This window comes from Procambarus clarkii, chromosome 86, assembly GCF_040958095.1.
Source record: "Procambarus clarkii isolate CNS0578487 chromosome 86, FALCON_Pclarkii_2.0, whole genome shotgun sequence".
Taxonomy (NCBI): Eukaryota; Metazoa; Arthropoda; class Malacostraca; order Decapoda; family Cambaridae; genus Procambarus; species Procambarus clarkii.
In genome coordinates, this window is record NC_091235.1 from 22311691 (window position 1) to 22331095 (window position 19405).

General features: G+C 42.6%; 1 protein-coding gene across 1 annotated transcript; it reads left to right on the plus strand.

Annotated features, from left to right (window-relative positions):
• Nucleotides 1-240: 240 nt before the first annotated feature.
• Nucleotides 241-9933, plus strand: LOC138358819 (autotransporter adhesin BpaC-like). Its single transcript, XM_069316996.1, has 2 exons — nt 241-269; nt 9528-9933. Exons 1-2 carry the CDS (start codon nt 241-243, stop codon nt 9931-9933), a joined length of 435 nt encoding a protein of 144 aa, XP_069173097.1.
• Nucleotides 9934-19405: the final 9472 nt, after the last annotated feature.

The window sequence follows — 19405 nt, forward strand, 5'->3', positions numbered from 1 at the left end:
GCTGCTCAACAACCCAAAAATTACCATGTCAATAGAGTTGTCCGATCCGGTGGCTTTAGGAGCCGACACAGTGAGTGATTATGGCGTTGACGTGTGAAAATCTGACACGATCTCTATTATCGTTACACAATAGTCGAGCGGTTTTTGCTTTGCTTCTTCCTTCGGTGTAAAAATGTCGGAGAACAGTGGGGCGATTGTGGGGTGTAGCGAGCTTGTATGGGAAGTGGAAGGTGAGTTGAGATGGTGAAGATGAGCTTTGAAGGTGGAAGGTGAGCTGAGAAGGTGGAGGAAGTTGAGCTGAAAAGGCGCGAAGGTGAAGGGATGTAAATCAGGGGTGCGGCAGGTCAAAGGTGTTTGTCGGCTTGAAGCTGAAGAAAAAAATTCAGCTGAAACAGGATTTTCGATTCCCCAAAAATTATAATAAAAATCCAACCGGAACTCGGCGTCCACAAAAGCCTAATGTCATAGACAACGTGTTTAATGGACAGCAATTTTTTGGTGAAACCTTAAATTTAAAAAATGCTTTCGAGGTACAAAAAATTTGTTCTTGTTAACAAAGGTGACGGAGGAGAAATTAACCTCCAGTGGAAGCTGAGACCAACTTAGCTGCGTAGGTTCGAAGGGTAATTATTTGTGCAGCCTAATTTACGAGGAACCGTTAATGAGCTCTGGCGAGAGAACAAGAGCAGTTGATGCTTTGTAAATTATGCTCCATTATACACCGTAAGTTGGTCTTATTATTACTTCTTGCCTGACTAATTGTTGCCATTACTCACATAGGTACCCATTAATACATTAGTTGCCCCAGCATAATTCTCAATGGATGACTTAGTTGTTGGGTCAAGAGACGCTGATCCTAAAAGGAAAACGTTATTCTGCAAGAATATTTTATTCTTTCTGAGGTATTGCCTTGTATTTCCTTTGTGTGGTAGCCACGCTCACTAGTTAAGAGGCTCGTTACCAAGCATTACCCAGCGCTTCCTGCGTGTGGTAGCCACGCTCACTAGTTGAGAGGCTCATTACCAAGCATTACCCAGCGCTTCCTGCGTGTGGTAGCCACGCTCACTAGTTAAGAGGCTCGTTACCAAGCATTACCCAGCGCTTCCTGCGTGTGGTAGCCACGCTCACTAGTTAAGATGCTCGTTCAAGTTCCAGTAAGTTTATTGAGAAAAGGAAGTACATCTCTAAAAGCAACCCGTTCTCGCACTTTCTTACAGTCAATATTGACTTATTAAATACGTGCATATGTGACATACTAAACATACTAGTTTACCTTGAAAAGCTTCATAGAAAACAGTCATAAACTTCATAAAATACTTAGAAGGTTAGGAAAGGTCGGTGTTTTCTATGAAGCTTTTCAAGGTAAACTAGTATGTTTAGTATGTCACCTATGCACGTATTTAATAAGTGAACATTGACTATACGAAAGTGTGAGAACGGGTTGCTAAAAGGATTTAGTAGCTTAGGCTATTCCTACCCTCATAAGATATGCTCGTTACCAAGCATTACCCAGCGCTTCCTGCGTGTGGTAGCCACGCTCACTAGTTGAGAGGCTCATTACCAAGCATTACCCAGCGCTTCCTGCGAGTGGTAGCCACGCTCACTAGTTAAGAGGCTCGTTACCAAGCATTACCCAGCGCTTCCTGCGTGTGGTAGCCACGCTCACTAGTTAAGAGGCTCGTTACGAAGCATTACCCAGCGCTTCCTGCGAGTGGTAGCCACGCTCACTAGTTAAGAGGCTCGTTACCAAGCATTACCCAGCGCTTCCTGCGAGTGGTAGCCACGCTCACTAGTTAAGAGGCTCGTTACGAAGCATTACCCAGCGCTTCCTGCGAGTGGTAGCCACGCTCACTAGTTAAGAGGCTCGTTACCAAGCATTACCCAGCGCTTCCTGCGAGTGGTAGCCACGCTCACTAGTTAAGAGGCTCGTTACCAAGCATTACCCAGCGCTTCCTGCGAGTGGTAGCCACGCTCACTAGTTAAGAGGCTCGTTACCAAGCATTACCCAGCGCTTCCTGCGAGTGGTAGCCACGCTCACTAGTTGAGAAGTAAAGTTGGCAGAACCCTACAACATATACAAAATACAATTTTAGCATCTTGTGTCTAGCTGTTTTGTTGATTGGCAATACATCCTGAAAAATACAACTGGAAATACACTTTGCCATGAAAATCGTAACCCATTTCTTCATGATGTAGTGTACGAGACACAAGAGCTTAAGAATAAGGGAAACTTGGCCTACCTGAGGCACGTATTTATATTCATCCAAACTCATTTACACGTGTCTATCCGTCGCTTGAAACAACCCACAGATCCGTATCAAGCGACACTGAAGTATACTGAATTTACCAAGGAATTAGTCGCAAAAAAGGTCATAAAAATGGTTAAATCTTAATGTTGATACCAAAAGAAGGAACTGAAGCTCTGTACTGACCACTTGCGAGTGTACACATTGCACTGGGAATCTTGAGGTTATCTTGAGATGATTTCGGGGCTTTTAGTGTCCCGCGGCCCGGTCCTCGACCAGGCATCCACCCCCAGGAAGCAGCCCGTGACAGCTGACTAACACCCAGGTACCTATTTTACTGCTAGGTAACAGGGGCATAGGGTGAAAGAAACTCTGCCCATGGTTTCTCGCCGGCGCCTGGGATGGAACCCAGGACCACAGGATCACAAGTCCAGTGTGCTGTCCGCTCGGCCGACCGGCTCCCTACAACCGTACAACTGCTACATAGCTAGCACACAGCCAGCGTTGGCATATAAAATGGAAACACAGACGAAAGATACACACGGGAGACATCTCCCGTCACGCAGGGTGCAGTCGCACCTCCATAGATCTCCAGTATCAGCTATTGATACTGGTAATGGACTCAAAAGGGCCACCACTTACGGGCTATTCATGCCCGTGCCACCTCTTGGGTGGCTTAATCTTCATCAATCAATCGAAAGATACGACACTGCACGCTGGTGTAGTCCCACATATGTATACTTGGTGTCACCCCATATATGTATGACTGGTGTCCCCCCCCCCCACGTATGTATGGCTAGTGTCCTCCAACATATGTATAACATACACCAGAACAACAGAACACCTACAGAGAAAAACCTTTGTAACGAACATCCGCGTTACATAACGAATTTTCAGTGAGAAAATTCTTCCTCACTGAAGCTAAGGGAATTAATTTCCAGGACGATGAAAATCAGACTGGACAGAGATGGGATAAAAGTGCTCATGCAATTTGTCCGCCAGAAAGCCTTGAGCACAAACTAGAGACCAGTTCACAAGTTGAAGACACAGGCTAAGGCGGCAGGAAGGATGTTTCAGCGACAAACGGACAATGAAGTGACGCCAAACAGAGAAATATTAAAACGAGGGAACAGAGGAAGAAACTGGAAAAGCAAGCGAGACACAGAGGCGTCTTGAAGAACAGTTTCTCAGAGAGTTGTAAACAGATGGAACAGGATTGAAGGAAATATAGAGGAGGTGAAATTTATTCTGGATTAAAGAGTATATATAAATTATATAAGGAGACTTAGCTATTGTTTATGAAGACTAGCTATGGGGCAGGTGCTAACCTCTTTTAAACAGCTGAGTACACACGGTTAATAGTCGTGACATAATGGTTAGAGGCTGGTCCGTAGGAGCTAGAGCTCGATCCCGACATATACAGTTAGTTGTACACACTAAAAAGGTTTCCCATTTGCCCAAATTCAATATTACAATGCGTAATTTTTTTTGGGTGGTCTATCACCGTACACTGGTACTTGTGACCAAATAGTTGCTATAGATACTATAATTTTAGGAGGCTGGGATGGGTATGTGACACGCTTATGACGTCGGGGTCGGCCCATTGCCTCCCTTTTAAGAAATATCGGTTCTGACAGTGACCCCCCCAGTTTTTCATCTTTTCGTAGTATTACATTTTCAGAGGCAGACAGAGACCCGGACATCGTCAGGTTCTCCTTTTAGTGAAATTATAAAAATATCAGGGGCCCCTGCCAACCCTTCACTTCTCTGCCCTCTCTCTCTCCCTGCCCTCCTAGACCTCCCTGCCACCCTAGACCACCCTGCCACCCCCCAAGCCCACCCTGCCACCCCCCCAAGCCCACCCTGGGAGCACCAGTCCTCCCAGGTATATAACCAGTTGGCCGCCCTCCATGTCACAGCCGGATATAATTGTGGTTCCCGCCACCCTCAAACCCTCGACTAAATCACATGTTACGAGATAAAAAACTTACTCGACTCAATAGCCAAATATCAAGTGTCATTTAAGATTTGTCGTAACGTAAATCTACCTGTATGATGACCAGACAAGAGGTATCGTTAAGCTCTCTAACGACCCAACCACCATCCTCGGCGCATTATCTGACCACTAGTAGTTATTGTAATGGAGTGACGGCTTAATTGATAGAGGAGGTAGATGTTCCTATCACAATTCATCTACTGTATGTGTTCTACTCTGGTGGGATCAGGTAGAAGACTCGACATCAGTTGGTAAGTTCAGATTGTAAGAGGAAGAGCTGTAGGTATATATATATACCTGGCTCCCACGGGGGGTAGGGAAGTTCTTCCGGTATATACCTGACTACCACGAGGATGTAGGAGTGCTGTTAGTATATAACTGACTGCCAAAGGTAGAGGTAAAGCTGCCGGTACATGCCAGGGGTGGAGCAAGAGCTGCCGGTATATATTTGCCTGCCATGGAGTAGCTGGCAGCCTATATATATACCACTAGCTACCCTGGCATGATATACTTAGGATCATATATGCTTCAGTTAATTAGTGACATGGCTTTGTTGTTCTGTAAATCATCTAAGAAGCAATCATATATATATATATATATATATATATATATATATATATATATATATATATATATATATATATATATATATATATATATATATATATATATATATATATTCTTAAACAAAAAGAACTTGCAGCGTAGAAAACGTGTCTATACCCCCTTTTCAAACGAGACCTTTTGACTTTGCTCTCCTAAATACCGTTCCACAACGCCATTCAGTCTGGTTATTACACCTTTTTCATCTCTAATTACCATTATCTCTGGGCTCATCCGATCCCTCGATCGTCGTCGCTACATAATCAACAATAGCAACCATTATCTCTATCCGTCTTTACTAATTTATGTATGAATGGATTTTGTTGTGTATCACTGAACTCTCTATATAGGGCTCTTCACCACGATGTTTTCTGGTAAGGTGTTCGTTTTATACTATATTATACCCATATAATAGAGCCTCTCTGTTCTAGCTCTCCTAGCAGTAAAATAGGTACCTGGGAGTTAGTCAGCTGTCACGGGCTGCTTCCTGGGGGTGGAGGCCTGGTCGAGGACCGGGCCGCGGGAACACTAAAAAAAAAAAAGCCCCGAAATCATTTCAAGATAACCTCAAGATAGCCATCCACGTCCCACTCTCTTAACCTTCCTTTCCTCCCTTCACTCAGATAACCACTTTCCTATGAGACATTATCCCCTCTTTTCAGTAAACATGAAGTTACTGAACACCTGTAAGAATAACGACCTCCGCTAGCTAAACACTAACCCCCATTATCACTAACCCCCTCCTTATCCCTCCTTAACCTCTCCCATCGCTATCCAACCCCCCTTGAGACAGGTGACTTGGGTGGGCCAAAGAGTTCTACAATTAGAAGCAAGTAATGCTTCCTTCTGTCGTCAGTCAAAGGAGCCCTTTTGTTCCAGGGAAGAGAGAGTGCTTTGATGCAAGTGATCTGAGCTTTTTGTAAGCGAGTCCTATCACAATGAAGAGACATTCATTGCCAGTAATATTGATTGTAATCTCGTTGTGGCTTTGATTACATGCTCGGTTATTGTCTTGGTATTTATTTATTAGTGATCCTTGAAGAGAATTAGAGAGTCAGTTATTGAAAAATTAATTACTGGTGAAAATTGGTAAAACACTGTTATAAGCAGCTGTTAAATTTTTCTTTAATAATATATATTTTCGGGTTTAAAAGTTAATGTGAATCATATTTAATTGATTTAAAAACATTGGGTGATAATACTAGGTTTTTACTTTATTATAATATTGAGAAGGGCTTATGACTAGGAGAATGTTTCTAGGTACTATTCATAAATGTAGTTTATATAATATATATATATATATATATATATATATATATATATATATATATATATATATATATATATATATATATATATATATATATAATGTGTGTGTGTGTAAATCACGAAAATTAACGTGATAAAAAATGTGAGTGTCAGACCACGGAGGAAGAATTGAAACAGGAATTTCCTTAAGTACTTTCGTATTTAATAATACATCTTCAAAAGGGCGAGTAACTAGTAAAAAGATTTGAACATAAATAGGCAGGAGAGAGGTGAAGTGAAGTGAGGTACACTGATAAAAATTTATGACTGGGATTAGGTGGGTATGAATAGGAGCAGCATCCTATGTGCCAATAGGCCCATACATGGATAATTATAGCATAAGATAGAGAATATTAACAATGAATTAGTGAGACAAATGTGTGTCAGTGATCCTACTCAGATCGCCCTCTAACTGATCTATCAAAAATGTATCTAAATTATATAAACCACTGCTAATGTTCAAATTACATGATTTTGTAATCTGTATTAAAGCAGATTCAATTATGTTCCTATTGAAAGGAGTTTACATTCTCAATTTTCTTCTACGTCTCCGATGAGACTATTAGCTCCTATAAAATGACTCTTGGAAGAGCCATTTTGTGATTAAGAGGAGTTTACACTCGTCCGTGTGTTGAACCGGTCGGCCGAGCGGACAGCACGCTGGACTTGCGATCCTGTGGTCCTGGGTTCGATCCCAGACCCCGGCGAGAAACAATGGGCAGCGTTTCTTTCGCCCTATGCTCCTGTTACCTAGCAGTAAAATAGGTACCTAGGTGTTAGTCAGCTGTCACGGGCTGCTTCCTGGGGGTGGAGGTCGAGGACCGGGCCGCGGGGACACTATAAAGCCCCGAAATCATCTCAAGATAACCTCAAGATAACTATGGCGCTAGCAACGGCTGCTGCCTCGGTATTCCTAAATAAAGGGTAAACCAAAGGGGTAGGAGCTTCCCCTTGCTTCGAGCTAATACTTCCAAGTTCGAAGTACTTTTAACTTTTACCAAGAAGCGTATTAACCTAGGCAACCTCTTAATCTATAAATAGAGATGCTCAGTAACACGACGAAACGTCAGTATTGACGTGTTTTTAATTTCACCGATCCACTGTAATTTCGACGTCACTACGTTGAAAATCACGCTACATTAATTGTAATTAATTGAAGATCAACTCCTTCAACGGACGAATTTTTTGTTATGGTGTTTTTAAATTTGTCTCTTAATATAGCGTCCTCTTCATGACAACCTCCCCCCCCCCCACACCCACACATACACTTCCAATACTTTCATATAAAAATATGTTATTAACAAATCAGGTAACACAGAAACGAGCTTATTAAAGTATGCCAGCGCTGTACACAGCTTCCTTGCCATAAAGTAAGGGCGTAGTTAAACCGTGCACCTTACGAGGAAGTTTGTTTTCAGGTTATTAAAGCCGTAAATATTGTTAGGCTACGATGTATTAGTTTAAGTTTTGTTAGGCTACGATGTATTAGTTTAAGTTTTGTTAGGCTATGATGTGTTAGTTTAAGTTTTGTTAGGCTACGATGTGTTAGTTTAAGTTTTGTTAGGCTACGATGTGTTAGTTTAAGTTTTGTTAGGCTACGATGTATTAGTTTAAGTTTTGTTAGGCTATGATGTGTTAGTTTAAGTTTTGTTAGGCTATGATGTGTTAGTTTAAGTTTTGTTAGGCTATGATGTGTTAGTTTAAGTTTTGTTAGGCTACGATGTATTAGGTTAAGTTTTGTTAGGCTACGATGTATTAGTTTAAGTTTTGTTAGGCTATGATGTGTTAGTTTAAGTTTTGTTAGGCTATGATGTGTTAGTTTAAGTTTTGTTAGGCTATGATGTGTTAGTTTAAGTTTTGTTTGGCTACGATGTATTAGGTTAAGTTTTGTTAGGCTACGATGTATTAGTTTAAGTTAGTCGTGCGGTTAGTTCAGTTAGTTTGGGTTACATTAGGTTGGATAAGATTTGTTAGGTTTTAATATCTGTGGCGAATAGTTTTGTATTGACCTAGTTGTGCTTGCGGGGTTGAGCTCTGGCTCTTTCGGCCCGCCTCTCAACTGTTAATGAACTTTTTTTTTTTCACACACACCTTCGAGGAAGCAGCCCGTAACAGCTGTCTAACTCCCAGGTACCTATTTACTGTTAGGTAACACGGGCATCAGGGTGAAAGAAACTCTGCCCATTTGTTTCCGCCATCGCCGGAGATCGATCCTCGGGTCATAGGACTACGAATCCTGAGCTCTGCTCACTCAGCCACCAGGTCCTCCACCGGCTTTGTGTATAATGTTACTTGTATTCTGGAAATATTATTCATTTCTCAGTAATTCAAGATTACCAACTTAAAGCCAGCGGCCGGGGCGTGTGCAGTACATGTTTTTAAAACCCGTCTGGCATACATTAGAATAAAATAGTGCACCTGTGCATTTGCATATATATACATGATCCCTAATAATAGTCGGGACGCTTTACGCACCGAGAAGTGAGCACCCACTCCCTCTACTCCCCCAGCTTCATTGGTGTATATCCACTCAGAGTTAACTTTAATCCTAAATTTAAAACAAAAGTGTTCTTGCTTATTGGTCGGTAAGCTATTGTTATAAGGCCTTAATTGCCCTCTCGTAGTGGATAGGACCAACATCACACCAACAATAAAGTTCTGAACAAATCACTTACTAATAAATTACCTCCCGTTTTCTTATCCTCCAAAACGAAATATAAAAACCCAGATATATCAAAAGTCAAGTTAAAGTAGCCCCCTTGAATAATACACAATATACATTTTTAAAAAACTTATTCAGTAACGTATCGTTGTGATAATAGAAAATCATGACAGTTTAAGTAGAGTGGAACGCCGAGCTAACTACTAATAACGTAGCCTCAGCCCTCACTCACAGTGCTGTATTAACGTCTAACCCAACTCTAATGATACTCGTTGCCTTCTATAATATCCCTCCACTTGGCAGCTTTAAATAATATATGGATTTTTTTTATTTGTGTTTAAGAGAGAATATTTCAATACATAAGTTGTAATTTTGGTCAAATAATGAGTTTAAGTTTTGATATTACGCGTTTTCCTTTCTTTTGAGTTTTTCTCTAGAAGTCTTGTTTGGTAGACCTGCATCTGGCTCGCATACTCCTGTATCTGGCTCTGGTAGCCCTGCATCTGGCTCTGGTAGCCCTGCATCTGGCTCTGGTAGCCCTTCATCTGGCTCTGGTAGCCCTGCATCTGGCTCTGGTAATCCTCTATCTGGCTCTCCTAATCCTGCTCTGGTAGCCCTTCATCTGGCTCTGGTAGCCCTGCATCTGGCTCTGGTAGCCCTGCATCTGGCTCTGGTAATCCTCTATCTGGCTCTCCTAATCCTGCTCTGGTAGCCCTTCATCTGGCTCTGGTAGCCCTGCATCTGGCTCTGGTAGCCCTGCATCTGGCTCTGGTAGCCCTTCATCTGGCTCTGGTAGCCCTGCATCTGGCTATGGTAGCCCTTCATCTGGCTCTGGTAGCCCTGCATCTGGCTCTGGTAGCCCTGCATCTAGCTCTGGTAGCCCTTCATCTGGCTCTGGTAGCCCTTCATCTGGCTCTGGTAGCCCTGCATCTGGCTCTGGTAGCCCTGCATCTGGCTCTGGTAGCCCTGCATCTGGCTCGGATACTCCTGTATCTGGCTCTGGTAGCCCTGCATCTGACTCTGGTAATCCTCTATCTGGCTCTCGTAATCTTGCTCAGGTAGCCCTGCATCTGGCTCTGGTAATCCTCTATCTGGCTCTCCTAATCCTGCTCTGGTAGCTCTTCATCTGGCTCTGGTAGCCCTGCATCTGGCTCTGGTAGCCCTGCATCTGGCTCTGGTAATCCTCTATCTGGCTCTCCTAATCCTGCTCAGGTAGCCCTTCATCTGTATCTGGCTCTCATAATCCTGCTCGGGTAGCCCTGCATCTGGCTCTGGTAGCCCTGCGTTTTGCTGTTTATAATCAACCCGTGAACTGCTCTGAAACTAACTTGCTACTGTGACTTGTAGTGGTTTCTTGTGCATTACTTTTGATGCGGTAAACACACATGTCAGATTAATTATTATTAAATTATATACCTATGGTGTAAATTATATTTTGTTATAACAGTCAAATCAACTTGCCTAGCGGCCATAACAGCTAGATATTGAGAACTGTGTTTTTTCATTTTTTTTCCTTGGTACAAATGGTGTAACTTTCAATTTTTTTTTAAGGCAGAGAGTGACAAGACATATCTTGGTTCTCTAATTTTTTGGAGAGATATCGTATATCATATAGGATATCATATATCTATAGGATATCATATATGAGCCAAGAGCTCTCGCTCTTGGCTCCTATATGATACTTCTTTTCGGCTTTAGATCGGCTTTAAGTATCTCCTGCAGTGGCCAGATTCACGAAGTAGTTACGCAAGTACTTACGAACGTGTACATCTTTCCTCAATATTTGACGGCTTTGGTTATATTTAATAAGCTTTTTACAAGCATGAAAACTTGCCAATCAACTGTTGTTATTGTTATAAACAGCCTCCTGGTGTTTCGGAGCTCATTAACTGTTTAATAATTGTAAACAAAGCCGCCAAAGATAGAGAAATGATGTTGAGGTTCGTAAGTGCTTGCGTAACTGCTTCGTGGCTGTGGAATCTGCATTACCTGTCGATCTAGACCTATCTTGAGATGATTTCGGGGCTTAGTGTTCCCGCGGCCCGGTCCTCGACCAGGTCTCCACCCCCAGGAAGCAGCCCGTGATAGCTGACTAACTCCCAGGTACCTAATTACTGCGAGGTAACAGGAGCATCAGCGTGAAAGAAACTGCCCATTATTTCTCCGGTGCCCGGGATCAAACTCGGGACCGAACCCGGGACCACAGGATCACGCGTCCAGTGTTCTGTCCGCTCAGCCACCGGCTGTCTGTAAAGTATGTCTGCAAAGCTATTCCCTCACACCCAGCATCAGTATATGATGCAGTGTGAACAGAAATTTCGAGATGGCGTTATTACATATGCCCAAGAAATGCCATTATGCTATCACTTAACTGTTTCCACGATTGCCTGTAGTCAAAGCTCACTACTTCTCCCCTCCACTGGATGGCTACAGGCTGCATGGCAGGCAGATTACATTTCTTAACCAACTTGTTCACCTCAAAGGTAAATTGAGTCCAGCGCCTGAAGCCATTGTCAGACTGAAACCTTTATGTCCCCTACAGGACGGAGTTCATAACTGAATCAACTCAAAACTTCCCAGAGTTGTTGAAGGGGGTGAGGCAGAGGACCAGTCTTGCCTCAGTGGTGTTTGGGTGATGGGGGGAGCGGGGGGGGAGGGGGGAGAGGAGATAGGTCTTATCACCCCCTAATGTGGTATTCGGCAGAGAAGTTTCTCACTAGCCTGTTGGTGTGAAAGAGGGGGCGGGATTCAGTCTGGGTTCAGTAACAAAGGAGGAGCGGAAAAGTCAGTCTTTACTCTAAATAATGTTTGAGGGACGTGAGTGGTGGTGTTAACAGTGACGGTGGGTGGTGGTGTTAACAGTGACGGTGGGTGGTGGTGTTAACAGTGACAGGTGGGTGGTGATGTTAACAGTGACGGTGGGTGGTGGTGTTAACAGTGACGGTGGGTGGTGGTGTTAACAGTGACGGTGGGTGGTGGTGTTAACAGTGACGGTGGGTGGCGGTGTTAACAGTGACGGTGGGTGGTGTTAACAGTGACGGTGGGTGGTGGTGTTAACAGTGACGGTGGTGGTGGTGTTAACAGTGACGGTGGGTGGTGGTGTTAACAGTGACGGTGGGTGGCGGTGTTAACAGTGACGGTGGGTGGTGTTAACAGTGACGGTGGGTGGTGTTAACAGTGACGGTGGGTGGTGTTAACAGTGACGGTGGGTGGTGTTAACAGTGACGGTGAGTGGTGGTGTTAACAGTGACAGTGGGTGGTGGTGGTGTTAACAGTGACGGTGAGTGGTGGTGTTAACAGTGACGGTGGGTGGTGGTGTTAACAGTGCAGTGGGTGTTAGTTGGTGTTTAACAGTGACCAGGTGGTGTTAACAATGACAGTGGGTGGTGGTGTTAACAGTGACGGTGAGTGGTGGTGTTAACAGTGACAGGTGGGTGGTTTCGGTGACTGAGAAAGCAAAACTCTAACGTAATAGACGTCAAACAGTGAAGCTGTTTGCTTCACTGTTTGAAGCAGTTTGAAGCTGAAGCAGGGTGTTAAAAGCTTCACATCAAGCATGAATTCTTCGCCTTAATCTTCAACTGAGTGACTACAACAATTTTTACCATTAACTGACGCAGCGGCCTACAACCTCCACTCACAACCGAGGGACTCAGGCAGAACAGAAACGGTTGAGCACTTCTCTCTCACCTGATACCTCCATTCACCTAGTAATAAATTAGGGACAGTCCCCCCCAAAGGACGGGCTACATCTCGTGGTAGCCCGTCTCTCGGGGGGACTACGACAAACTGAAGTACACCGACAACAACACTAATAATATTATCTGCCGACAGACGAACCGACACTCCATAACATACCAGCGAGTTATAGAAGTTACCAAATGTAACTTTTAAGACATCAGAGATATGGTTGATTATTCCGCTGCTGAGATAGTAATTGAATGGACTCTGTATATATAGTTTTGCGAATGGTGTATTATTTCTATTTTTAGAAGAAGAAACTCGTTTTCTTTTGCGACGGAGAGAGAATTTTGCGATAGCGAGCCAGTTTTTATACTGCAATATTGGCGTCAGTTTGCATTCAACACCCACACATTGGTGCCAGTTTGCACTCCACAACCACATATTGGTCCTAATTTGCACCCCACACCCATATATTGTTACCGGTATCAACACTAACATGTTGGTACAGGTTTACACACACACACAAATGCACAAATTGGTACCAGTCTCCACTTCACACACCCAGCTACCCACACACTCAGCCATGCACACACCCAGAGATTTTATACAAAATTTGAAAATATCCTGAGTTACTTTATGATTTATTGAAAGACTTTAGTTTTGTTTTATTAGTTTTATAAAATTGTAATATCAATATAGACATAGGTTAAGTAATAATTGTAATTAAGAAGCAATAAATGCTATTTACTTGCTTGTTCTCCTATACCGGGCTCGTCCCGGAACTGAGAGGTATGAGCTACGAGGAAAGGCTAAAGGAGCTGAACCTCACGTCCCTGGAAAACAGAAGAGTAAGCGGAGACATGATAACCACCTACAAAATTCTCAGGGGAATTGACAGGGTGGACAAAGACAAACTTCAGCACGGGTGGGACACGAACAAGGGGACACAGGTGGAAACTTAGTACCCAGATGAGCCACAGAGACGTTAGAAAGAATTTTTCAGTGTCAGGGTAGTTAATAAATGGAATGCACTAGGCAGTGATGTGGTGGAGGCTGACTCCATACACAGTTTCAAATATAGATATGATAGAGCCCAGTAGGCTCAGGAATCTGTACACCAGTTGATTGACAGTTGAGAGGCGGGACCAAAGAGACTAAGCTCAACCCCCGCAAGCACAATTAGGTGAGTACACTCCCAAGGTTAGGTTAGGTCGTGGTTTTCTATACTGCTTTTCAGGTAAATTCTAATATTCACAATATTTTGGTGCGATGCTGGCGATTAAGTGTATTTATGTACTATGCCTGATAGTCAGGAATGTACTTATTACATTTAGTATTAAAACGAATGTACTGTCTATTCGGAGGAAGGGTTGTTTGTTAGATTTCTCTCAAAATATATTACGAGTGCTGTATAAACAAACTGGCATGAGTGCTGGATGAGATGATATTTGGATCCCAACAGCAGGCGATGAGTCACAATAACGTGGCTGAAGTATGTTGACCAGACCACACACTAGAAATTGAAGGGACGACGACGTTCCGGTCCGTCCTGGACCATTCTCAAGTCGATTGTCCCAACATATGTTGAATCCTCTAAAAGCTTTCGTAGTTATAAGAAGCCGGTGACCTGAATGATCCAGCGCAGCCGGAAGTTAAAGAGGTGTACAAGTCTTAAAATCTTAAATCTTATAGTCTTAAAGATCTGCAAATGAAATCAAATAAACCAACTTGAAAAGAAATATTTTAAAATAACGAAAACCACTCTGCCTGTTAGGCAAATCGATCAGGCCTTGCATACTAGGCCAAGTAATGCGTTCTGGCAATTATAGGTACGGGATATATGTATGTGAAAATTATGTCAAGGCAATGATTTTAACGAACTGAAATCTACAAATAAAAGTAGACATGACAAATAAAAGTATACAAAACACATAGAAGTTGACAAGACACATGTTCTCAAGGCACAAATAAGTCGACAAGACACACATGCAAATCGACAAGACTTATAAGAACGATTAAGAATCTTGTACGTAAAAAACAATTGATCACCCACAACACGTCTGAATAAACAGAATTACTGTGGAAAGATAATTAATTATCACAACACAAACTTGCAACTTATCACACACAAACTTGCAACTTATCACAACACAAACTTGCCGGAACAACCGTGGACATTTTCAAGAGGAAACTAGATTTATTCCTCCAAGGAGTGCCGGACCAACCGGGCTGTGGTGGGTATGTGGGCCTGCGGGCCGCTCCAAGCAACAGCCTGGTGGACCAAACTCTCACAAGTCGAGCCTGGCCTCGGGCCGGGCTTGGGGAGTAGAAGAACTCCCAGAACCCCATCAACCAGGCATCAACCAGGTATCAACCAGGTAACTTTCCACTTGATATTCTCAGTTACGCAACACCACAGTCACTTGAGACTGACAAATACAAAGTAAATCAATATATTGGGTTGGCGGGAAAGCTTTCCATAAGGTGTGGTAGCAAGTGGACTGACTAAATATATAAAAAAAAAGCTAACAAAGGCTTCAGGTGCCCCGTAGAGAGGTGAGGGGTGAGAGGTGAGAGGTTAATACCCACTCTGCTTATGGTTGCTCCTCACGGCCCTTGCCGCCTGGCTCTTTACTGACCCGACCTCAGAATTCCCCTCCCTCCCTCCTACCGTCCCTTCCTCCTACCTTCCCTCCTACCGTCCCTCTCTCCTACCTTCCCTCCTACCGTCCCTCCCTCCCTCGGGACACTCCCAAACCTCCGGTCCATGCCTCTTCTCTCTTTCCAGTTTTTGCCAGCAAGCACTAGGTGCTTGGAGCAAGTTTTCTCAGTTCATGACTTTATGGTCTTGATTTTAGACCCTGATGCCACTTTACGTTCATCAGTTTCTGTCGCTAGAGTGTGAGGATATGCAGCTATAGTAGGTTGGTAACCAAAAGGTCTGGGGGGGGGGGTTCATTCCCCCGGAAGGACAGATACGTTTGGGCACGTTTCCTTTCTCTCCTGGTATTTATGTTCGCCTTGTAGTGAATATGTACCCAAAAGTCAGGAAGCTATCGTGGTGTAACAGTTCAGCTGTTTGTATAGAAGGTTATCCGCCAAACACACACCGAAACTACGACGTTGGTACAACGTTCGAACAAGTTTTAACACCTCCTAACCAGTTATAACAACCAATATAGCAAGTTGTAACAACGTTCTAATACGTCATAAACACGTTAAGCCAAGACGTAACAACTTTATTACAAGTTGTAACAAGCGGAAAATAGAGACAGTTTCGGTTTGTGTTTCCAGGGTATATATATATCTGAACAAATCCACAAGGGCCGTGACGAGGATTCGAACCTGCGTCCGGGAGCTTCCCAGACACTACCCTTGTGGATTTGTTCATTTGATGCATCACGTTAGTGTGATCTCTGTGTGTTATATAACTTGTATTAAAATAATGTATATTAAAAGCTGTCTGTTGTTAAGTTGGGGATACGCCTTTAGTGAAGGCGTGAGCTTCTTGCTTAGAGCTTTTCTAAAGATTTTGATGTATTATATTAGTGCTACCAGTCTATAGATGTTAATGTGGTGGCTTTGAAACACCTTGCGAAACGCCTGGGAGTTACATAGTTTTACGGGCTGTATCATATAGATGGGAAGAAAGGGATGCCAACGTGCCACAATGGTGATAAGGATATCAGGTACCAGATTCACGAATTAGTTACGCAAGCATTTACGAACCTGTACATCTTTTCTCAGTCTTTGGCGGCTTTGTTTACAATTATTAAACAGTTAATGAGCTCCGAAGCACCAGGAGGCTGTTTATAACAATAATAACAGTTGATTGGCAAGTTTTCATGCTTGTAAATTGTTTAATGAATTTAACCAAAGCCGTCAATGATCGAGGAAAGATATACACGTTCGTAAGTACTTGCGTAACTGCTTCGTGAATCTGGCCCCTGGCAGGACTTGACTCATCTACCGGGCTGATGACAGGCTGAGCCAAGAGGCGCGGTCTTTCTTGTAGGGGGTGCGGTGGTGCGTAAATCTTTCTTCATTCTTGTTCGAATCTTCTTTCTTCATTTGGTGTCTTCATTCTCAGTTGTTACTTTTCCTTGTCGTTTTCTTTGACTTCTTCTTGCTACATAGCTTGCTTGATGCCTTCTTTTGATAATTACTTTATCTTGCCCGAAACGCTATGCGTACTAGTGGCTTTAGGTAGTGTATGTACTAGCTCTATCTATAAATCCAACATTATGTTTTGTAAATCAACTATATATGTACTTTCCTGAATATAATTTACTTTACTTACTTTACTTACTCGCTTCGACTTCTTTGCTTGCCTTCTGGTTCTGCAGCTGCTGCATCACTGTCACTGTCTGGGTAAGTTGGATGTGTGGAGGGTCTACAAGGTCCCAATGTTAGTATCACAGTCCGGTCAGATCACTTCTGCTTTACCCGTCAACGTTTCACACGAGATGGAGCAAGTTCTTTCTCTCGCCGGTATCTCAAAGCATCGGCTGATTAGTCGTGTATTTTCTGCGGATCTTTGAATTCCTTGGTGCATTTGCGCCTGAAGGCCTAGACCCCAAGGGCGTGTGTTCCTTGGCCTTGAGATGTGGTTGTTTGAGCTTGTACTGTCGAGTCGGTTGATGTGGTGGACACAGCAATGATATTTAATGGTATTTCGTCATTAGACGATGTGGAGAGGTCGTTACTGTCAGAAATATCACGTACTGCAGCTGCAGATGTTTGGGTGACTGGTGGTGCACAAGTTGAAGTTGCAGGATACTTGGATTCTATAGTTGTTGTTGCAGGAGCTGATGTTCGAGGTTGCGTTGCAAGATCAGTGGGGGGGGGGGGTGGCAGGAACAGTTGCAAGAGCAGGAGGCTCTGTGGACGGTGTTACAGGATAGTTACAGACGCAATACGTCTCTAACTCTCCTGCAGTTAAAGTCATCTCAATGCGAGTTAACTGTCCAGCGAAACGTTGGACACACATTAAGGCGTATACAATACTTCTCTACAATAAAAAAAACTATTTTGCATGATTGATCATTACTGCGCATTTACATAAGTGCATTAAGTGTGTAAAGCTTCTGCACGGGAACTTGCACTAACCCGCAGATCGCATATGAAAGTTCAAAATTGATCTTGCATGCATTCATATCGGCACAGCTATTGTGATATTTAACGAAAATCATTTAGCTATGAGGCAATTTCCAAGTGGACCTTTTTTTTTCGAAAATCCCAATTTCATGCCTGACTGAGCGTCTAATTAAACCCTTTCCAAAATGCTTAGACAATACGAGCATTTAGAACGAATTAATGATACATCCTGATGCTCAAGGAAAGTCAATACAAGTTGTAGCCAGATCCTGTGATCAGATAATGCCCCTCTCAGACACACGGCAGACAGCGTTGGCAAGAACTAATTGCCTGGAAGAAAATGACAGGAGAAAGTGCCTAGCTAAACCGTTTAGAAATTGGGAAGAATGCATCCAGTACCTTGCCTGTGGAGACAATTCGTACACATAGATATCAAACAATATCTGGTAACTATTTTTAACATATACATATCCCAGTTTGTCCCTCCCTGTTGAACAGTGAGGAGGAGCAACAGAGGCGGGCCTCATGGGAGACAAAGGGTAGGATGAGCAGGCTATCATATCCCACAGTAGAGCAGGATATCATATTTCCAGTAGAGTAGGATATCACATCCCCAGTAGAGTAGGATATCACATCCCCAGCAGAGTAGGTTACCATATCTCCAGTAGAGTAGATATCATATCCCCAGTAGAGTAGGATATCACATCCCAAGTAGAGTAGGTTATCACATCCCCAGTAGAGTACGTTATAACTTCCCCAGTAGAGTAAGCTATCATATCCCCAGTAGAGCAAGCTATCACATCCCCAGCAGAGTAGGCTATCACGAAGGAAGGACTGAAACTAGAATTTTCTTACGTACTTTCGTATTTAATAATATATCTTCAGGAGGATGATATGAATGTCAGACCACGAAGGAAGGATTAAGACAGGAATTTCCTTAAGTACTTTCGTATTTAATATTATATCTTCAGAAGGATGGATTTACAATTTAGTGGGATGGATACATAAGCAGGAAAGAGATGAGGTGAGGTACAATGTCTTTAATGAGAAAAGGGGATTTTAATAAGGTATTAGTGTCAATAATCCTACATAAATCGCCCTTTAACTAATCCATCAAAAATGGATCTAAATTATACAAACCACTGCTAATGTTCAAATTACATGATTTAATAATCTGTATTAAAACAGATTCAATTATGTTCCTATTGAAAATATTTTACAATTAGTTATTGAAGAAGCCATCTTCCAATCAATTTGGTGAGAACTTTCTGACAAATGAACAAACAAATCATTAGACAATTGGTCGTGTCTTACAGAGTATTTATGTTGCGAAATTCTAAATTTTAAATCTTTGGAAGTTTGCCCAACATAGAACCTATTACAGTCTTTACGAGGTATTTTGTAAATGACACAATTATCACTATGAGGACTGTTTCTAACTAATAGTTTTTCAACAATATTTTCGTAATTAAACAATGCATGTATATCAAAAAGTTTCAAGACCTTGACAATATTTTCGAACCCAGAAAAATATTTTCGAACCCTGAAAAATATGGTAAACACATTTTTGGGGCGAATTTTTTCACTGCATATATTATTATAATATGTACGACGTGCTTTGCTACGGTCACGTACCGTACCGTCACGTCCAAACTTAAAAAAAACTCAGATGATAAGAAAGCTTGAGACCAATAGAATAAATATTCTTAAACTCTTTATCCAAGAATTCTTGATTACCAATCCAAAGAGCTCTTAGATACATAGAGGAAAAAATTAACTGTTTCACAATTTATTCACATTTTTTCTCTA

Excerpts from the sequence above, each read along its gene's own strand:
- LOC138358819 (XM_069316996.1), top strand. The coding sequence starts at position 241 with ATGGTGAAGATGAGCTTTGAAGGTGGAAG. Across the intron at positions 270-9,527 it reads ATGAGCTTTGAAGGTGGAAG|CCCTTCATCTGGCTCTGGTA; the intron begins GTGAGCTGAGAA and ends CTGCTCTGGTAG.